The sequence below is a fragment of the Gavialis gangeticus genome, unplaced genomic scaffold (genome assembly GCF_001723915.1).
Source record: "Gavialis gangeticus isolate Ggan-Ray unplaced genomic scaffold, GavGan_comp1, whole genome shotgun sequence".
NCBI classification, from domain to species: domain Eukaryota; kingdom Metazoa; phylum Chordata; order Crocodylia; family Gavialidae; genus Gavialis; species Gavialis gangeticus.
Window position 1 is genome coordinate 6975665 of NW_017729026.1, and position 22183 is coordinate 6997847.

Sequence of the window (22183 nt, forward strand, 5' to 3'; positions counted from 1 at the left end):
TTTTTTTTTTTTTTTTTTTTTTTTACTAATTTGGTGTTTATCTTCATTGTCATGGAATAGCTCAGAGGAGAGGACAATGATCAGATGTGATTATATCTACTAATATGAGAGGCACTTGACTATTCCTGTCTCTCGAAAGCTGTTGTTCATCCTCTGGTTACCATACTGAAGACTATTTTTTTTACTATTATTGTTATTCTCCTACTTTTTCACACAGAGCAAAACGGCAAATATAATGAGAAATGTCAAAGCTCATAAGCATTCATTTTAATTGTCAACACCATTTGTTTTGTTTTTTTCAAATAAAGCTTTATGATGGTCTTAGTACATATGTGGAGAAAGGAAGTATTTCTGTCTAATATTCAGGTTTAATCATAATTCTTTTTGCAGTTTTTTGGTGTGAGGAGGCTTAGGACCCCTAGGTAGAAATAGATGTTGGCAGATGAAGCAGATCAACTGTGCCAGGATGTGTCCCAGCACAGCTGATCCACTCCATTGGATAAGCCTACCACACCTGTTGATCTTGCAGGACAACAGGCAATGGATAATTTCTGGGGGCACACATCTTTAGACAGGGATCCCCCCAATTTTCCCTGTTTCCAGAGATGTACCTTAAAGATCCTGGGGTACATCTCTGGAAGCAGGGAAAGCTGGGCAAGTGTTCCTGGGGTTTCAGGGGCATAATTTTGTATGGAAATTCCCACGGCACATAGAACTGAGTCCTATAAACCCTGAAAACACCTGCCTGGGGCAGCTGGCAAGTGCAAGGAATTCCCCACCCCCCAAGAATATATGCTCACTACAATAAAGCAGTATGAATTATTACTAACTTTTGTCACAGGCACATTGTGACAGATGTCTGTTTGCTTTCAGTATGTGCTTCCATTGAAGTTTTAATGGTGTCATAAAGTTGGCAAAAGGCAATGTCTGTTCCACCCTTAGTTAGAGGACATGTCTTTATTTGGGATAATGTAGGAGGCTTGGGGCTAATGTAAAGCCACTTGGCAGTTCAGACCCACCTGCTGAGCCCTCAGGCCTCCCTAACTTCTTGGCTCTTCTGTGTCTCACCTTGATGTTAATATAATTACCATGGAAAGCTGTCTTTAGAGGCTGGGTAGCTCCCTTTGATGCTTCCCCCTAAATACAATCCTTCAGGATTATCTTCCCCCAAACAGTCCTCAGGGCTGTTCACTCTTCCACTGTTGTTTAGGTCTGCTTTTATGGCCCATTGTAGCCCTACCAGCCCTTAATGTACTTTAGGGTGACTCCATCTATCCCTGTGGCTACACCCGTGCCTCCCAGGTATTATTCTAACATCATTCAGTGGGCTTTTTGGCCCTGGCTGGATATCAGTTCACATTCAGCCTATTTGACCCTGACAGGGCTGCTGCCTCTCTGTCTAGCAGGATTCTGTTTTCCAGGCATCCCTTGTGGTATCCAATCCACCTCTGTTGCTACAACCCAAGCTTCTGGTCAACAAGAAACAAAACATGAATCAGCCAGTTTTAAACTCAATCTCAAACCACATCTGGAGTTTTTTTGGTACTGCCAAATGCTACCCTAAGTATCTGGCTTCTTCCCAGCCTCCAGAGTACTTTCCTATGACTACAACTTTATTTTAGCAGCCTGTCAGGAGCTGCTTTCCCTGGAGAGGTCCAGGTCAGACTGCTGGCTGAGGCTCAGGAACTAGGGTTTATACTACTTAAGTCTCACCCCTTCTGGTCAGGTGCCTCCCTGACCAGCTGCAGATGCATCTCCCTGGCTTAGCAGACAGGCTGCTCTCATCCACTGCCACCCACCTCCCAGCTCTGGATTCTCCTTCAACTGCTTCTCTGGGTTCAACCTATTGCAGAGCTCCCAGCTAGTCACCTATAGCTTTCTGGTTCCTGCTTTTATGGTTCTCTGGCTGCTTACTTGCTGGAAGCTGGCCCTTGCTTAGCTTCTCTTTCCTTGTTAAAGTGACAGGTAAATCTGCCTGATCAGTGGTTGATTTGACTAAGGAGTGTGACCTTACTTTTCTGTATTGGTACTGGACTCAGGAGGAAGATGAAGATGGTGCATACAGGCCCTAAGAGCCAGTGTTATGGACCAGAACTTCTTTGTGCTAGAAACGGAATAAAAATCATAACACAAAGATGAACCCTGACTATTTAAATACAAGTAAACTCAGATTATTTTCTATGTTATGGCCATTTTGTGCATAGGCAACTAAAGGAGTTGTAATGTTAGAAAAATGGGTTTATGCCACTCCCTGTTTCTGAGTTTAGTACAGTGTAGTTTGGTGGGAGGGGATGTGAGTTCTGCTTTTCTGACCCTGAGCTTCTATAATGTCATCAGCAATTGGCATAGCTTAGAGCAGCTGGCTGTGGTTGCACACAGCATTTTCACTGACTTGCACCTTGCTTTCCTCAGCTGTGTCCAAACAATGGGGTGTGTACATCTGAAGACTTTTGTCTTAATAAAGTTCATCAAGTTAATTCATCCCTTTTGAAGGGGTTTCATTCTTTCACAAGTCTGTCAGTATGTGTATGTATGTGTGTAAGAGAGGGAGAGAGCGTGCACACACGTGTTTCATGTCTTTTTTGAAGTGATTGTCGTTATGAACTATTAAAGCATCTGTTTCACATGAGGCTGCGTAAAGGCTTGAGCGACCATTTGTGGACATGGAAGGGGAGGAGGAGGATTTCTCATGCTGTAGTTTATCTGAGTTTACTGCCAAGACGCTGTGTTGAAATCAACATACAGCTGTATTTCAGTCTGAAGCCTGTGTTGGAGGAGGCAGCTGTGACAGTGGTTTCATGTAGCACATTTACTTGCAGGAAGAACGGACAGAATCTTATGTTGTGATGGATTTGGATCACTGGATGGCATTTTCAAATTGTCTTAATTTGGTATTCTGCTAATAATAAATCCTAGGCATTTGTTCTTTTCTAAAGAGAATATGGGTTAAAGAGAAACTAATTTTATTTCTATTGGCTCATCTCTGGCCCAGTTGTATAACATGAATCTTGAGTTGTTTGCTGCTCATTCTATAATTTGAAGGCAGTATTGTGAAATTAATTGTGAATCTTCCAATTCTGCCTGCCTGCTTTACGTTGTCTTTTTTTCTGCTTTTATAGTCCTCTCCTTTTTAGCATCAGCAGTATATCTGAAAATTTAGTTTAAAAAAAAAGGAGAGAGAAACCCGGCTATGGCAAGTGCATCAGTGCAAAAACATTGAGAGTTGTACTCATGTGACATTATAAAATGTAAATTTGAATGGAAGTGATGGAAGGATGTGATAGGTTTGGGTCAGTTTAGATTTGTCTTTAAGTTGGCTGGACACTAAACCATCTACAACTTTCTCTGTTAGAAAGATTCAAGGAAAGTATCATAGATGGCTGTAGAAAACCTTCACTGGAAATTCTTACGGTTAAATAGACATCTGTCAGGGGTTTGTTTAGTTTTGCCTGACCTAGATGACCTTGTAAGGTCCCTTCTGTCTCTCCTTTTATGTAGTTTTATGGGACTAGTGAAACGTATTCCAATGATTTCAGAAAATTCTCCTGGATTTGTTTTCCTGGTAGAAAAACTTAACAGGAAAACTTACAGACATTTGAATACTGAGTCCCGAAGAGCAGAGACTTATAGTGTTGATATTGTGCCACTAGTTGGGGCCCTTTGCACACATCTTGGCATGCTCTTCAGGCTCCCTAGTCTACTTGGCAACAGATGGCAGTGTTGCACAGGGCAGCCCTGTTTGACTGACCAAGAATGGTCAGGGTCGGCCTGCGTTTCTCTGTAGCTTAGTGTAGGGATTGTGAAGGGGATGTGTCCTGCTTAGCTAGAGCAGTAGAGGGGGAAGCTATAAAGTACTCTTGGATGCTGGAGGACTGTGTTGTGGTTTCTCTCTGAAGGGAATGCGTACAGGATAAATTCTTCCAGGAGTGATTTAACCCTGGTGGTTCCAGGTTATTTTTCTCCCAGAGTGGCCATTATTGCTCTGGGAGAAAATTTCCAAACAACTGCACATTTGCGGTTTCTCCTGAGAGAACAGCAATTCTCCCAGGAGAAATTGAATATATACATGGTGTTAATAACAAATATATTTCGTTGGTGGGTAGAGACAATGCCCCAGAAACAGACCTTAAACTCCTTTAAACTCTGATCTCTCTGGTCTTTATAGGACATGTAATTGGCAGATATTATAATGCCTGGATCTCCACTGCAAATTATTGATCCATTAGAATAATAGATGTAAAGTGTTTAACATTTGTTCTTATTTGGCAGCCTTTATTTTCTACTACTTCCATCCTTTATTTAGCCTCTAAATCTCTTGGATCAGAAAACATCCTAGAGAACGTCCATGAATGGACTCACATTTTTGGTCTTTGCACTGTTTCCACTACACAACTTTTCATTGTTCTTTGAATCTCAGTCACATCTTTTGTGATATCTAAGCTGTTGTGCACACAGCCTCTTCAGCCCAAAACATTGATTCAATCTGTCAGAGGAAGCTGATGCGGATGGGGCTGTGTGAAGCTGTAACTACTTCCAGATGTGGTGAACAAGTAAGGATCCAAAAGTCACCATGATTTTTTCTTTTTTTTTGGTGCTATGTCTCATCCAAATGGTTCTGAACTTACATTAGCCTTTGACATGAAAAATATAGGAGAAATAGGTGCAACTCAGTAATAACATGCGTCGTTTCTGTATGTATGTTTCATATTCCTCAACTTTTTTCAGAGCATGGAACTTATATTAGCAACTCAGGATATGGCTCTGGAAAAGATTTGCTTGGTTCATCAAACCCCGTCCCCTTCTGTAGGCAACCATTTCACATCATATTTTTCATAAATCTAAGTGTTTTTTTTCTATTATCTAAATAGCAAGGATGTCTTGTGAATGGTCTCCCCTCTCATTCGCAAAGGCACAATACTCTTGTGAACACTACAGTAGTTGCTTACATGTAAAAATAAAATTAGGAATACGGTTCAACAACTGGATGTAAAGAGGGGATCCAGCCCCAATGGGTAGTGAGATTTCTCCAGACTGCTGTTTGGGAATGGCTCTGTCCTGTTTTACAGTGTCAGAGCTCTTTGTTTGCACCAACTGTGAGCCTTCTTATCTTTTATTCTGCTAAAGTGCCTGCCAGAATCACTTGTTATGACTCTGTTTGGAGGACTAGCAGAATAGGCATTTTACCTCCTGCGGGATTCTCCACTGGAGAATTTTTTAACTAAAATGGATCTAGCAAATGTAGTAGTCCCATGACTCCTCATTGGATTTAAATACCTGTTGGCAAAAGAGGTGTAAGCAGCAGGGTCCCCTTGAGTGATTGTGAAATGGTAGAAGAATTTTTATTAATATTTACTGACCAGTTCTAGTAACAATATTACTAACTTTGCAATATAAATACATAGCTGTCCAACTCCTCCAGCTTTAAATCTCAAGAGATGTGCAGTGTGAAAACAACAAGGAATAGGGTGTTTCTTAACTAGCAGATTTTAAAGATGTCAGATTTCAAAGCTTTCACCCAAGTGTTTTATTTACTGTACTGAAAATTCTCTGGGGCCCTGTCAGCAGAAAACCCTGCCTCACAGCATTACTTAAGCATTCAAATGGAAGTAATTATGTTTTCATGGTTTCTAAATTAGCTCAGCAAAATTATTTGGAACTTTCACAAGGGAGATCCATTTTATTATGTCAACAAAATTTTTATGTATTAGGTAAAAAATTGTTCAGACATTCTTCCACATTTTGTTTTCAGGCAGCTTTCATTAAGATTTCAAGGGGTGTTTTCTTTTTTTAACATAATGTAAGCGTTTCATTCATTTTTAGCTGTATGTTGATCATTACAATTTTAGACATAGTAGTCAAGATTTTTAGAGATCTTACTTAACTGCTGAACTAATAGACTTAATTACATTAAAACTTTGCTCTAAGTGGAATCACTTTTGTTCTTGTTCAAAGCATAATTTGTCATGCGCTCTCTGGCTACAAAACAAACTTGTTTCTGTGTCTATTCTGACCCTAACCAGTTCTGCTTCAAGCACATCTGGAGCTGATCAAGTGTTTCTTAAAAAATGAAATTAGAGAACAAACAGAACCTCCCCAAACAAAGCAAATGCATTCAGTTAGGATTCTTGCAAACCACTTAAAATTTACAGGTTAAAGGTGTTCTTAGAGGTGAAAACTCTCAGACCCTTCTCTGCCTAACTTAGTCCTTTCCCTAAAATTCCTTCTTAAATAGTTTCCTCTTCAATTAGTTTATTCACTTGTAATATAGAAGTGATGCCACATCTGTAAAATACAGACCAGAATATCCACTATCAAGATTTCAGAAAATGGAGTGGAGAAAAACAGCTTGAAAAGCCGAGCTCATTTAATTCCCAAGCTGAAGCACTGGCTGGTTTTTATGTTGTCATCTGTCATGACAGCAGTCCCTTCTGTATAGTCCCACAAGGCAGTTTGCAACCCCAGGTTTTGGAATTGACCTGTGCACGAGCTCAAGCTTTGGGTAATTAAGCTATCAAGAACAGTTTTTGGGGTTTGTTTTTTTTTGTTTATTGGGGGGGTTAGCTGGACAGAAAAGCATTGTGAGTTGAGTGCTCTGTTGAAGTCATAAAGCCAATCAGGTCTTTGTTGGTCATGGAACCTGCTTTCAGAGATTTCATTTTAGCAGCTGTTAAATGATGCAAAATGCAGTCTAGCAAGGGAAATACAGTCAGTGAGAAACTATATTTGTGTTGTAATCTTAGTAGTGTGTGAGCATGCTACTAACATACATTTGCCTAGGTGCATTTTATGTTCTCCCAAAGAAAAAAAAAAAAAGGTTCCTTAAGGGGAAGATTATTTTATCATTATTTAGCCCCCTCACCATGTTCATCATCTAAATTCCTGTATAAAGCAGTTATTTGTATCCCAAATGTAACATGTACAATAATACTGTGTGTACTCCCCACTCTTCAGCAATGCATACTAATACTGTCCAGGCTTGACGATTTCAACAAATATGTATACTGTCTTCTGGAAGTATGGGATCAAAGTGGAGGTTTCATGCTGTTCTTAGGAAGCTTATTATTTTCCTTTACTCCCTCAAATGAATATACATTTGTTAATTTAATTTCAAGAACCAAATCAGTTTCAAATTCTATTGGGCAAAGCTCAATAGTCAAGTTCCAAATTTTAACTGAGCAGAGCTCAATTGTACAAGTCTGTGTGGCTCTACCACTGTGCCACTGTCTTCCCTCCCAGACCCATCAGGTTTCAGATACTTCCCAAATCCATGACAGACACCTTATGTGCAAGCCCCAAGCTTGGAGGCCTTGGGATTTGGATGCCCCCTAGTCTTGCTTGCTTCTACCCAACATGCCAAGGAGCAAGCCAGAGGGAAAGCGAGAATGCAATCCCCATTACCACAAAATTGTGCAATCAAGTTTCCTGCATTTGAGGAAGCTCACAGGAGATCAGCCTGTCCAGAGTGCAAGGGGCAGGCTTCAACATATAACTACACTTGATCAGCTGAGAAGATCATGGGATCTCCCCTGTGTGATAGAGCAATGCTCAGACTTTGATTTTCCAGGACTCATGAGGCATGCTGTAGTCTTGACCCTTCCCATGCTCTGTGCTGAGGTTGAGGGACAGCACCTACCACCTGGACCTCAATTTACGTTGAGACAGTATACTCTGGCTCATATTTCAGGGCCTACAACCCTAGTCCAATGCCTGTTTTGGGCTTCTATCCCTTTTTATTTCTAGTGTCTTATTTTGTAATCCTTCAACTTATCCACTTTTCTTTTGCTTTATAAAAATCCTTAACCTCTTGGAAGTTGGAGGTACGTACTAAATTTTCATCTTTGCAATGAGGTGTTGCCATCTTGTGCATGGTACCTTTGGCCATTTTGTTTTCTCTTTCATGGCCAATTAGAATTACTGCTGAATTCCAGATACATCTGAGGCACTGACTCCAACACTGATATGAAGCTGTCAGTCGCCTTCAGTCACTGGCAAATAAAGGCCATAGGTATTTCTTTGACCTCCTTCTCAGAGGGTAGTTTGGGAGTGCCAGTGTTTAATTCTACTCCAGTACTGAGTTTCCTGGTTCTGGTTTTCCTCAGATGAAAGGTCTTGTGCTCTTGGGCATAATCTACCCTATGATTACTGCAACAGCATGTCCTTGGCTGGCTCCTGTATTTACTGTGGCACTGAGCAACTTCAGGATTTCTTTATAATGAATACTGATGACCTTCTTAGTTTACGTTGGGCCCATCTTTAGCTCTAGTAGTCATGACAGTCTCTTTGGAAGCTGTTTTATTGGAGTCTGTATTCAGTTCTGACTATAAACATGGTGCCACTTTGTCCCCATATCTGTCTGTCTGTAGTTTGGGCTTTTTTCTGGCAATGAGGCCCTTGGCTTTCCCCTGTCATTAGGTACAGAACAAACTGTTCAACTTCTGTCTCCTCAGTTTTGACTTCACAGGTTCTACCATGTCAATTGCTTTTTCCGTTACCACATCAGGAGGATTTTATGATCTGAGTTTGAGACTTGTTTTTCATTTGTTGTCATTCTTATCCTTTCATCATCTCATCAAATGGATAGTTTCTGTGGTTTTGGAGACCTGATGCAATGTGTGGTTTGCAGCCGAGGAGCCTTTCAGGTCTATGTTCCTATGTGTAGCACCAACGTTTCAGATTTTGCTAGAGGAAATCAATCCATCTGCTCATAGGCAGGTTGACATACCGCTGGACTCTGGCTCTGCCAAAATAGCCTTGCTTTATGAATAAGGCATTGACAGACCTGGCTAACTGATATGAAAAACTCCTGCCTCTTTCTCTATGACTGAAGGGAGAACAAAGTATGAAAAACCTCCCTAGGGCCTGAGTAATGTCATAACCTTTTGGACCTTCCTCTCAGGTGGTAGCTCCAGTAGCTAAGAAGGCCAAATGGCTTTACTCCACTGGTAGAGAAAAGGAGCACAAGAAGGTTGACCTCTTTGGTCTCAAGACCTGTGCTGGTAGAAGGATGAAGTGCTTTGCACATTGAGTGATTTAATGTTGGCTTAACTCTGGAGGAGCAAGGTTTAGGGAAGCTGAGTTGCTGAGAGAGAGAATTTGGTGACTTTGCAGGGGAACTTGGGGTATCCTCAGGGATACTTTAGCTGAATAGATAGTATTCAGAGAACTTAGATCTTGTTTACTCCTGTTGTTGAGGTAATTGCTGATAATTGTCTTTTTCATAGAGACGCAGAGGAAATAGTATGTTGTAATATATCAGAAGTGTGAAAACCATGCTGAGATCTTACTGTGGTATGGCATGACAAAACATGTAGGGCTTTGATTGCAGGATGCTGGGCATAGAGAACAATTAGTTGGATTTTATTTCAGATGATAATACATTTTAAGATCTAGCAAAATTCACTGTACAGCTGAAATAAAGGAACTGCTGTTAGGTTTCTTCCCTGAGACCTTCTTGAGAATCTGGACAATTAAACCAAGTAAATGTGTCTATTCACCTTTTGAAGCGTTCACAGAATCAGCCATAGAAGGTAAGGCACAGGAGTGTTCCTGATCATCGAAAAGGGAAGGCATTAAATAGGGATCACTGCCAAAGGTGTCGCTGGGGTAGAAAGCCTTGCACTTCCTCCTGATGTCCAATACAGATACGACAATTTCTGATTTACAGAATTTAACTGGAAAACTGAGTCCTTGACCTCAGGGCCGGGAACATGCACCTAAGGCTTCTAGAAGCTATCTACATTGCTGAATGTGTGGGTTTGGTCATACACTGATCAAGTATGGGTGGGTGAAGCTCAGAAAGGATGAGCTTTCTGTCACAGTGGTGTCAGGCTCAGAAAGGATGTGCTTTTAGCATGGCCTGTCTTTCCAAACATGATCATGATGGGGCTTATTTCTTTGATTGCCAGTCTTGTACTGGGTAGGGAGGCAGTACAGACCGCCCCTGTATGATGTGTGCTTACTTTAATGAACATTTAATCAATGCTTTGCTTTATCTTCCTTGGCTGATATGTGGGCCCATGTCTTGTTTGCTGCACTGTTTTCACGTGCTGTTCTAAGGACAGAATTATTCATTTGCTCCTGTTTCCCACCCCTCAGGGTAGTCAGCCCATGGCAAATACTTGCTTCACTAACCATTAATTAACATATTTTCAAAGCACCCCTGGCAGATGAAAGGGATATCATCATCACCCTCATTTTTCAAATACAAAAATGTGCACTAATTTTGGGAAGTTCAATATGCAACACTTGGCATGGTTTTTCGGAGTAGTGATCAATCAGTAGTTCCAGAGCAAGGGTTTCAGTGACTTCAGTTGCCTTTGTGAGTGTTCAGCGTCTGTGCCTGATGCCAGGCACCCAGTAAATGAAAAATACCAAATCGGTGGCCACATGTGAAAATTGGGTAAGTGACTCATCGAGCATCTCATAAGAACTATGTGGCAGAAGCAGGCTAGATCAAGGCACTTCTCCACCTGTCTATTTTTAATAGATACATTTTAAAATGAATGACTCTACATGAGGAAGAAATACACAAGCTTGTTAAAATTTTCTTCAACGTTTTAAATAGCCAACTTCATCTCTTCCTGGACTATGAACAATTTCTCTTTACTTGTCAATGTTAGTCAGGCAATTTTCATGCCACAAGATGAAATCACAAGAATCCTGGAATTAAGCGAAACTTAGCTGTAATTTTTAAGGATACACTACCTTGGACAGGGTTTGGTAAGCCCATGAGCTGTATCCAGCCGGCCTGTGAAGAGGGCTAATCTGGCACAAGGATTTGAAGACATGGAGTTGCACTGTGCTGTCCTTCCCCTCCTTTGTACTCCCCTGCACTGCACAGCCTGCTTTTCTGCCACATCTGTGCTTACCCACACTGGAGAGGGAGCACGGGGGGATCAGTAACACGGGTAAGATCAGGACGTTAGTCTCTCTGGGGTGCTGAGACTTGCGGCTCATGGCTTCAAAAGGTTGCTGACCTTTGTCCTAAAAGTACAAATATTTTTCATTCCTACACCTACTGCTGCTGCATATACTTAAATAACACAACAGAGTAGTAGTTATTTGTATCAATAAAATTTCATCATATCCATATTCTGAGTGATGCAGTGTTTCTCTTCTTTAAGGCTCTTCATGTTTATCTCCTGTTTTAATTGTCCTTCCTAGCTCTTCTGCCTTTTGCAGTTGCCTTGTTCCTGTGTTTTCATTCTTGTAACTTTTCCATTGTTACCCTGTACTTCCCCTGGTCTCCATTTTAATATCTCCTCTGATCCCCTTCCTGCATTTCTTTCTTCCTTTTTTTTTGACCTCAGGTTTTATTTAGTTCCTCTATCCCCTCCAGTCTCAAGGACAATACCAACATCTATCTAAATCACTCTTAAACTAGTGCATTTCAACTACGTGATAACTTGTCTGTTACTCCATGGTCACTTCCCATGATGTTAACATACTCGCATCAACAAGCAGTGGAGCTCACCTGGGAATGGGAGGGAACTGGATTTTGTGCCCTAAAGCTTGTCCATCATCTTTCCCAACCATACAGTTGATCAGTGTGTCATTGCAGGTGTTGCTCTTGGAGCTGCTGCTTGATAGCACTGCAGTGTCCCCGTGCTGCTGTATGTTCTCTTGTGGTATTGCATGGTAAGGGGAGCTCAGGAAAATATGGGGAACCAGTGACCCCAACTGGGATAAAAAGTCATGATTAAATATCATACTGTCATATGCAGAGCTGTCTGAACTGTCTGAAAATGACACGATCAGAATTTAATCCTGATGTAAAAAGGTGGTTTACTGGAAACAAAATAGCATTAATTATGAGCAAGTAAACATGTTCCTGTGGTATGTCCTGAAGCAGCCAACCCAGAGAAAGTCTAATATAACAGTGGCATGGAACTATAATATATTAAGTAATAAATATTCCATTCAGTCATCAAACCTTGTGGAAAGTTCAGCTTAAATGAAAAAAGCAACATGTCTTGTATCTACATACTTGCCACTGTGGGAATTCTCTAGAAATGAGCATTGTAAACATTTTTTGTTTCATTCTGACAGGTAATATTTGAAGCTGAAGTCTCAGATGGGAGAAGTGGCTACATTGCCATTGATGACATCCAGGTTCTGAGTTACCCTTGTGGTAAGTAGTGATTAAGAGCTGCATTTTTCTCTGTCTTTTCAGGAGATGCTTCATATTAGCTCAGGCTGCTGAGTGTTCTTCGCTTGATCACTGATGTCCTTTGTTCTTTCTGTAGCATTTCTATTACAGCTTACAGGGGAAAACATTGTAGTACAATAGTGATTTATTTGGATAAAAAATTCTGTATGTTGTAAGTAATGCATTGCACAAAAATAGCCTTTATTCAGTGAATGCCTTTGCATTCACAGACTAGTAGGTGTGGACAGTAAGCAATTAATACCAATACACCGATTGTGCTAATCTTGACTGGCATGTATTTAAGTCAGAGGGCTGTTAGAAAAAAATAATGTGGCTATGAAGCCTGAGAGGCAACTTTAGATTTAAAAAAACTATTTTGGTTTCCAGTATTTTGTATAGGAACTGGCTGCAGTTGTATATATCAAGGTTCATCCTCATTTGTTTAATCCTGGAAAAATATGTATGCTTGCAAGTTGGGGAACTGTGGACCAATAGAGGGATTCAGGAGAAATCATTACTATATACTTTTCTCATTTGCTGCCTTTTTTTCTTGTAAATCTCTCCCAGTCTGTTCTACCTGTACCTTTCTGCATCCTGTCCCTCCCAAAAATGTAGCTTCATTGCAATGCATCCCTGAGGCTTGTAGTTTAACTGCTTTTTCCAAAGAGATAATACTACTGGAAGCCACTTCCTACTAGGAGATGCTAAATGATAAAAAATATCTTTGGAAACTCAAATCTATTCTTTCTTCCCTTCCCCCAGATCTCTGATCCTTGCTCCCCCAGTGCTGGCAGCTCCACTATCCTTGAGGAGTGATTGAGTCACTTATCCGTTACTTGCCTCTTCATACTTCCAGTCAACCCAGCTATGGCTTCTCTCTGTAAAACAGATTCTAGATCCAGATACAGCTTTGCTGTGTAAAATCACAGAGTTAGGGATCACCTTAACAGCAAATTATCAGCATGACAAAATGCTGAAATAGCCCCTTTCTGCTTATGCCATTTGCATTTCATATTGGTTAAAAAAAAAAGCCACAAATGACATTTAAGTTTAGTCAGTATTTTAGAAGAAAACATTTAAGAGCTATATTATAGGTCTGTCTTTTAGCTGTGGACATCAGTTTTTTTTTAAACCTTAGATTTCACTCCAGTAGTTTTGTCATAGAGTTTTCCTTGAGGCTGTGCAGATGTTTGAAATGGAGTTATAGTTGAGATGTGACCATGTTCATCATAGAAGATGTTTGTCTACAGAGAAGGAAAAAACACAAATGCCATTGCACAGGCTCTTAATAGCTTGAATATAATTAATTCAACTAATTCTCCTTCCAGTATATACTGATTTTAATCACCAGTATTATACTGATAATTTAAGTCCAGGTGGCTATGTGTCTGTTGAGAGAGAGTCATGTGATTGGGCTTTTTTTTTTATTAGCAAGCAATGTTTGTAACTTTATTTTTTCTACCTCCACAGACAAATCTCCACATTTCTTGAGGCTGGGGGATGTAGAGGTCAATGCGGGGCAGAATGCTACATTTCAATGCATTGCTACGGGGAGAGATGCAGTGAATAACAAGTTATGGCTGCAGGTAAGGCCAGCTCATCCAAGTCTATATGACTAGAGGACAGACTTCTTGTTGAAAATGAAATTAACTCCTCAGCCCCTTTTTTCTGTGTGCTTGCAAAATGTTTTATAGAAATTAAATTTATAGTTAATTTGATTGACCACAGAAATAACAAATTCTTTTCTTTATTAAAAAATGTATTTTTAAAAATTAAGAGAATAAAAGTTGCACAAATAGTTACTATTTAACCCAATACATTTTTTTCTTTACATGCTTCTTTCACAAAATTGTGAGAGTGATAAATACATATGGTTTGAAAGAGATTTTTGTATCTAGTAAAACAAATGTGCTATGTTTAGCACAGGCTTCACAGAGAGCTGTCATAACTATGATGGATGATCCTATGATAGAGAGAAATTACAATTAATCCCTTGGGGGTTGTGTGTTAAAATGACAGCATATTTAATATGGCAATATAAAAGTAGTGTTCCTTTGCATACTAGGAAAGATTTTAATTTTTCTCTCTCTCACACACGCAGGCACATGTGTGCGCGCGCGTGCGCGCACACACACAAGTGCACGTAAGGGTGTTCTCAAGTAATGAATTATTGAAATGAGAAAACTATTTTCTACTTCTCTCTCCCTCTCCCTCTATTTTTCCCTTTGAAAAAAATACTATAAATCCTCATAGCTCAGAGAAGAACAATTTATGTGGATCACAGACTGGCACAGACAGCCTCTTTGAGAATGGTATATCATTTTTTGATGTAGGTGAAAGTTGCAGAATTGATAATGTCTGACTCCATTGCTTTGTGTGTTACTATGTGTAACAGGGTGCTTGATGTATACATGCTTCTCGCTGGTTCTGAAAAAATATTCCTTCAATAACTTATTTTATGTTTTTAAAGAACATTTGAATAAAAAATAATATACAATAATAAAAGTAATATTTTAAAACACAGAAAATGCCAAATTCATATGTAACAAATGCACATGTGCGATATTATCAAAATGAAACATTGACCATCCTTCCTAATCAGGGTCATTTCTCAATTGAGTGAAAAAGGAGTTTATTAATTTCTGAATGAGTATAAATAGCCACAAGTTGCACCTCCAAAATAGAGAGAGATGATTTTTTGGGAAGAGGCAAAGGGGAGGAGGGTTGAATTAGGAAGGCATCTGACTTCTGGAAAAATAGGCTATGGAGACTATTCCAAGAACAGTTATCGCAGTGTCACAATTTGAAAAATGAACGCAGAACCAACAGCAATTGCGTTGCCTTTTATATTAGCAAGTCATTGTAGTAAACAGATATCCTGTCACTAGGAACTATTTGTATTGCAAGTCTTTCTGCTAAGTAAATACCATTATTTCAATTGAACAAATATAACATGCACTCATTGAGAAGGAGAAGTTCAATTTCTTGGGACTGCCAGGCTGAGCACCTAAAACACACAAAATTAAATTAAATTAACCTGGATTACTATATCACGGAGAAGGCTGTAACAGTAAAAGTGTGCAAGAAACAATGTCAAGCACCACTCTCAACACAAATAATTGCTCAACAGGGCTTGACAGCAAGAGCCAACTGGAATTTTTCCATATCACTCAGTCCTGTGAGTCTGATAACTTTGACAGATTATCTTTTCTAACTTCTTCTCTCTCAAGAAGTCCAGTTAGCAGCCAAAACTGCCCAGAAAACGTATGTTTTTCCTTTCACACAGTTTATGGGTGTGCTGTGTAGTTCACAAAAGTGCATCCTTTCTTATCTTGGAAAACACTAAAAATAATCTTTGTTAGAGAAGATCTTGGAACTAAAAAAGGTCTTTTGCCCTTCAAATAACTTTGCTTGTTAATGTTTATAAAGGACTCTGATATCTTTGAATGGAAGATACTATGAAATGGCTATTATAAATGTCAAGTGCTTGGGCTCCTTTTTTCATAGCTGCTTTCTACCTGGGTTTTACCCTTTCCTTTCTTTTTTCTTAAACTGTCAGTTCTGTGTCACCCATTCCTCAGTACCCCAGGTTTACTTTCCCCATTCAAATTTCTACCCTTCTTTACTAAAACAGATGTGCAAATGATAAAACTTCACCTGTCAGAACTTACATAAAAAGGGATTGATCCCACTGCAGATTTTTGAGAAAATATTATATTTTGAGAAAATATAAAACTGGTGGCCTTTTCCTGAAAATGTCAGGTGCAGGACATGGACCCAAGTATGGCTAGGCAAACATTCATTTTTATTTCTTTTGCCAAACTGGCAAACTCAGGGATTCACAAAGACCTACTTCTAGGAAGGAAGTCCCCAACAGATCAAATCAAATGCCCAAGTCATTATTTTTAAGTATCTGGAGCAGAAGCATTTTAAGAATGTATCTTCTATAATAGGAGCACCAGCTAAGGCAGGAGTGGGCCAGATGCGGCCCGCCAGGCCATTCCATCCAGCCCGCGGTACCCCTAAACAATTTAGAAAATTAGTATTTATCTGCCCCTGGCTGCCTGTCATGTGGCCCTTGATGGCTTGCTAAAACTCAGTAAGTGGCCCTCCACCTGAAATAATTGCCCGTGCTTGAGCTAAGGTGTGAAGGTGCAAAACAGGGGTACTTTTTAGCACAAAATAGAAGCTCCTTGTTACGAAGTAGTTGCGCATAAAAGGATCTTCCTTAAAAAAGAAAAAGAAAAAAAGGTGCTAATAATTGGGAAACTTGGGGGAGTATACCTGAAATGCTTTGATTTTAAAAAAAATGTTATATAGACATTGTTTTATAGTTATGGGTCTATTTAAAGAAAGCATGGCTTTCTCTGTCTCTATAGCATTTCTCCATTTTTTTTGTTCGTTTCAAAAGTTAGAGGAAAATTTTAAGCTTAAAAGGAAGACCAAAAAAATCTTTCTCCTTTTCCACTTCCTTTTCTTTTTCAGCAGAATGATATTTGTTTGCAGGATTTAACGAACAGCACTATCTAGGACAATAGCAAAAATGAACGTGCTGCATTTCCAAAGGCTTAACATTTTGCTAACTTCAGAAGCCAAATGTATTGGAGGTGGAGCTAGATAAATCTCTTATAATATGCACATACAGTGTTTTAAGCACTGAAAAAATGTCACACTCTGGTTTCTACATTTTAGGAGGGTAAATAAGGATTGACCTTAAGTTGGATGTTTACTGGATTTTGTCTGTAGATACCTATATCAATATATAGATAGATGTGTGTGTGTGTGTGTGTGTGTGTGTTGTGTAAAATTACTTTTGTTATTCATTTTCACATCCCTATTGTACCACAGTCTGGGACAAAAGGACTGGCAGGAAAGGTGATCAGTAAAAAGAACAAAAGTCCTTTGAAAGATGTAGCTTCATTAATATAAAGCACACAGATAGCTGCATTAATAAAAAGCAGACAGACACCTGACTAGATTAAGTGCCTTAAGTAGTTGAAGGCAGACAAGGTTCTTTGGGTAAATCCTGTATCTTTTATTAGACCAACTAAATAGTTGGAAAAATTCTTCTTTGCAAGATATTGGATTTACCTAAAGAACCTTGTCTGTCTGTGTCCTTAGACCAACATGGCTAAAGCCAATATCCTTGTTAAGTGGTTGAACAAAGAGATCTGAAACATGTTGGGAGAATATTGCCTATTGGGTGTGAGAGGTAAGAGGAAAATACAGTTCTCAAAATTTTCACCAATTTCTCTCCTCAATGAGGAGGCATGCAGCATACAGTTATTACTGGGCCACCAACTCCCCTCCCCCTATTTTTATTTAGTTGATGCATAATTATTAGCAAATATATTGTGCGGCAGGGGGAGCAAAGGTAAGTAGGTTTTGTTTTCAGATGAGAATTCCAAGGCATAGTGTTTAGAAGTAATTCCTCAAAACTGAACTGGTTCAGGATGGTTCTTCCTGAGCAATCACCTTAGACTACTGTTTACAACCTCAGTAAGCTTGTAGGCTGATTTCATGAGGTTAGCCAGAGCGGAGGGGCATATGACACATAGGAGGCTTAGACAATTCCATGTTTTGTCTAGCATTTGTTCTGTTAATCCAACCAGAACATCAAAAATATAGCATGTGCGAGTTTGGGGGAGAGGGTTTCGTTTTCTTTTTCAGTCACTTTTTGTTTAGTTTAATTTTGTTTTAATAATCAGACTATGTTTCACTGCTTCCCAAATTGCGAATAGTTGACTCCCATAATCCCAGTGAAATTTTCAACCTCTAATCAATGTCCAGTCTAACTCGACACCTATGTAGCACAGAGAATAGAGGCCTGTGCTGGAACATCTGTTAAACCATATGCCTTGGCACCAGGTTCAGCTGGAGATAACTGAAACACTAATGAGTCCATCCATCACTGCTGAGCTTGGCATTAACATATCCATTGGACTGGGCGAAAAGGCTTGTATTAACTTTGCAGTTTGTTGTGTTTTTGCAATAGTCTTTGGTGACACCATTTGCTTTGGTGAATCTCAAATGAGAGAGGCTATTGCATGTGTTTAAAAGTTTAAAGCATCACTGGTAATCCTGTGCAGATTGCCATCAAAGTAGTGACAATTGGGCCAATCTGTCAGTGATAGCTGTAGGTGCTGGCTAAATGCCTCCTCAGTTGCCCTGCCAAGCCTGGAAAGGCAGCCATGGTTTCGCCCTTGGAGAGGCTTATCAGCATTAATGCAGTATGATGCATCTCTTCTCTCAGCCAGAGGAAAATGTCATTCCTTGTGGAGCAACAGATAATTAAAGCAATTGCCTGAAAGTAATAATTGAAAAAGTGAAATTGAAAAGCACTGTGGAAAATGGAATGCAAATTGCTGTAAAAACAAGTGAGCGAGGCTGACCTCCCAGTGATACCAACTGTTGTCAAATGAGGGGCTATCTCTGAAGGTGGCATGTTGGGAGGCACGCAGAATTGACCACACCATCCTATCTTTCCTGGAAAATGTATGTACCATAACCCGTAATGCTGTTTACCATCTCATTATCAGGTATTGGTATGCTACCACCATAGAGCCTCACCTGAGATGATCTTCCCCAGAGAGCTTGCATTTGACTATTTTCCCCCTCTAACATTTTTCCCACCATGCTGTGCAAATACACACCCCTTTGAAAATTCCTGTGCAGGACACAATCCAGTAAGGTTATAATTTTAGTTGTCAGACAAGTGATATAACAGCAATGTAACATTAGGCCTCAGGAAAATGAGGTTTCAGAGCAAACATTAGGACTTCTGCTTATCATAGACCCATGGGCTTAGAAGGGGCTGTTTCCAGGGTCCAAACCCCCAGCACAAATGCAGGAATGCTGTTCCTTAACCATCCCTATCAAATGCTTATTCAGCCTCTTCTTGAAAACCTTTGATAAAGGGGATTCCACAGTTTCCCTAGCAGTCTAACAGGAGTTTTTTTTCCTGAGATCTAATCTTAATGTATCTTGCTGTAGTTTAAAACCATTGCTTGGTGTCTTGGCCTCCACAGCAAAGGAAAACAGTTGTTCTCCTTCTTTATGGCAGCCTTTCAAACATTTGAAAATGGGAGAGAGGTTTAGGGATGTCAGTTTTTCAGACACAACATTTCATTTCCTGAAAGAATAGAGAGATTTTCGTTCAAAGGAAACAGGTTTTTACATATAAATGAGTTTTACAAGTACAGTAATAGATATTTTTGTGGCTGAACTGAAAAGCATTTTGGGTTGATCTGAAATGTTTACTTTTGGATAATTTAACGTTTTTAATTTTAAATGCAGGTAAATTTCAAAACAACAAAAATGTTATTTTTCAAAATCATGAGACAAAAAGAACTGGGAAGAGGTCTCAGAAGGTCTCTTGTACTTGGGGAAAACCTGGTTTTCCTGGTCTCAGGATGTCTCCTGTTTAGGGCAGGAAACATCCCAGAATAACCCACGCTTAACTTCCATCAGTGGAGATTTCACAATCTCCTTTGGTAATCTGCTTCAAAGTTCAACCACCTTCAGAGGTAGAATATTCTTCCATATATCTAACCAATATCCCTCTTGCTGTTGTTTAGGACCTTTTTGAACCTTTCAACAATTTTGATCTTTTTCATCTGAAATGGTTTACCCAATTCCAATTGAATTCACAAATAGTTTCATTTCCCCTTAAACTGCATCTTTTGGGGCATTTACAGAGACGACAGTTAGATCTACCTAACTAGGGTTAGGTCTGTCTAAGTGTCAGTCTGTGCAGCTGTTTGGGGAGGTTAAATTGGGCAGAAAATGGCCAGCCCAATCTAAATTAATTTAACTGATGAGGTGAATTAAGTTAGTAGATTGGGAAGAGGTTAGCCTGATCTACTGAATATCTGTATGTGTTCAGAGTGCATCCATGGGGCTGGTAAAACCCAGCCAGTCGCCCCAGCCCTGGGGCTGCACTCTTCCTACCTCTGTCAGCTCTGACTGGACTATTTTTAGCTCCGTGACCCCTGCTTCCCACCCATGGACAGACAGCTCTCCTCCCCACTCAGTCTCACCAACCCTCCTTCCATCCTGCCTGCCTGTCCCCCACCCCAAATTACTTAAATTGGATTCCTGGCATGCCTTGTGGCATGTGCAAACTTGTGTACAAGCTGCTTCCAATGTATAACTGTTCAGCTTAAAGTAAGCAAGATGATGGTAGATCGGGTGCGGTAAACATCTTCATGTACCCGTGGTGAGTTTAGTACATCTCTGCAAAAGGAAAAGTGTAGATGTAGCCAAGAATTAAAGATGAGGAGCAATAAAGAGCTATTTATTCTGTAGCTATTCTTCCCTTTCCTCCTTTGCTGAATGTGTTTGCATGTATTATATTCTGGATGGTATAACTGCATTTAAATTTGAAGGCACATTACGTTTTAACTTATCCTTTGTTTTAGATACCATTTTTTACGTTAAAGGGTTTACTGCTAAAATGCATCTAGACAACTTCATTTCTGTGCTTCCTGCAGAATGATTTTCAGTAATTTTCACTGGTGATTCATGCCTGATGCGCTATTTTAGCCATGCCCTGTAGGACCTTACTGTTTTTTTAGGTTAAGAGGAACTAAAAATGCAAGAGGTTTTGTTATTATGCTTAATCATTCATAAGACTCTCAGTTTATAGGAGTCCCAACAATGAAACACCACAATATTGCAGGGGTAGTACTGAATCTAGATTTTCTGCAAATTTCATCAAGTTAAATACCATTTTTTCTGATTTGTGATTTCTGTTAGAGCAGAACTGAAGAAAAATATCTTAAATGAGAATAAACTAAAAAATACAATAGATACTTTAGAATGGTATTGTCTCTGCAAATGTAATAAGGTGGCTGTTACTAGCCTTGTGTGTTTGTTGACACTACTATTCACTGGCTTTTGTTACAACCTGATAATAGTAAACTTCATCATAGCCATTTTCTTTTGTTTTCTTTTCTTTGACTGTTCCTGTTAATATTTATATTCATGCTCTGCCTGCAGGATGCCACTCTGTCTCTCAAAGTGATTTGTAATTTGCTTTTAATAGTAGGAGCAGTAATGATGATGATGATGATGATGCCCAATCATCAATACATGCAAATACTTCCTAAGTGGTTCAAAGAGGCTATGCATAGCACAGCCTACTTTTATCATATGCTATAAATCCCTGTTACAAATAGAATACATATGGGGGTATGACCTGCCCAAGGTTACCTATGATGCAAGTGTCAGAATTGGAAGATGCAGAACTCTTGAGGGCCAACTTAATGCTCCACTCCCAAAGTCACTCAGCCTTTCTGTGTTTACAGTATTAATTACTATCATCCTTGGTTTGGTGTGTTTTGGAAATTACTTGAAAAGAAATTAACTCCACTCTTTTACAAAGCAGAGTAAGTTTATCTTCTCCCATCTCCAGAGTTTATGTTCCTCAAGACATTTATCTGTACAAATTGGCTTTGTTAGGGAATTTAAGTGGTCCCTCCATAACTTTGCTTTACAAGACTGTGTACACCACTGGTTCTCAACATTTTCAAATGCAAGGTGCCCATTAGACTCACAGCACCCTTTAGAAAATGCAACATCTTCATTTTCATTCCTTTTTTGACTTCAAAAAATATATAGAACAATTCTTTTGATGCACAGAACTCAAAAGACCACCACAGATCAGAAATACTTTTTAATACCCAAGATTCCTGTTTGAAATCTGTGGCCACATCCAGACAAGTGTGACTGTGCAGTATGTGGCACCACAGGCATGTCTGCAGTGCCACATACCGCACATTCAGTTGTTCTTCATGCTGCAAGGGAGCAGTGTGGAGGATATTCAGGGGTTAAAAAAAAACCCACGGAGAAAGAGTGGAACAGCACACACACAGGCAGCTCATGCTGCTCAAAAGTGGAGCTGGGCTACCCAGAGCCATGCTTTGGCTGCCAGCCAGGTTCCGCACAGTAGAATTGCTGCTATCACTGCTGCTGCAGCCTCGGGAGGCCCCCAGGACATCCCAGGTAAGGCTGCTGGGGCCAGCCCAGTGCTGA

At 39.8% G+C, this 22183-nt stretch overlaps 1 protein-coding gene across 1 annotated transcript in view; it reads left to right on the forward strand.

Moving 5' to 3' along the window:
• Nucleotides 1-22183, forward strand: part of PTPRK (protein tyrosine phosphatase, receptor type K) — a 791004-nt gene that overhangs the window by 317530 nt on the left and 451291 nt on the right. Inside the window, exons 4-5 of the mRNA XM_019520302.1 lie at nt 12049-12130; nt 13619-13734. Coding sequence (XP_019375847.1) covers nt 12049-12130; nt 13619-13734 — 198 coding nt within the window. The remainder of the gene's footprint in view (nt 1-12048; nt 12131-13618; nt 13735-22183) is intronic.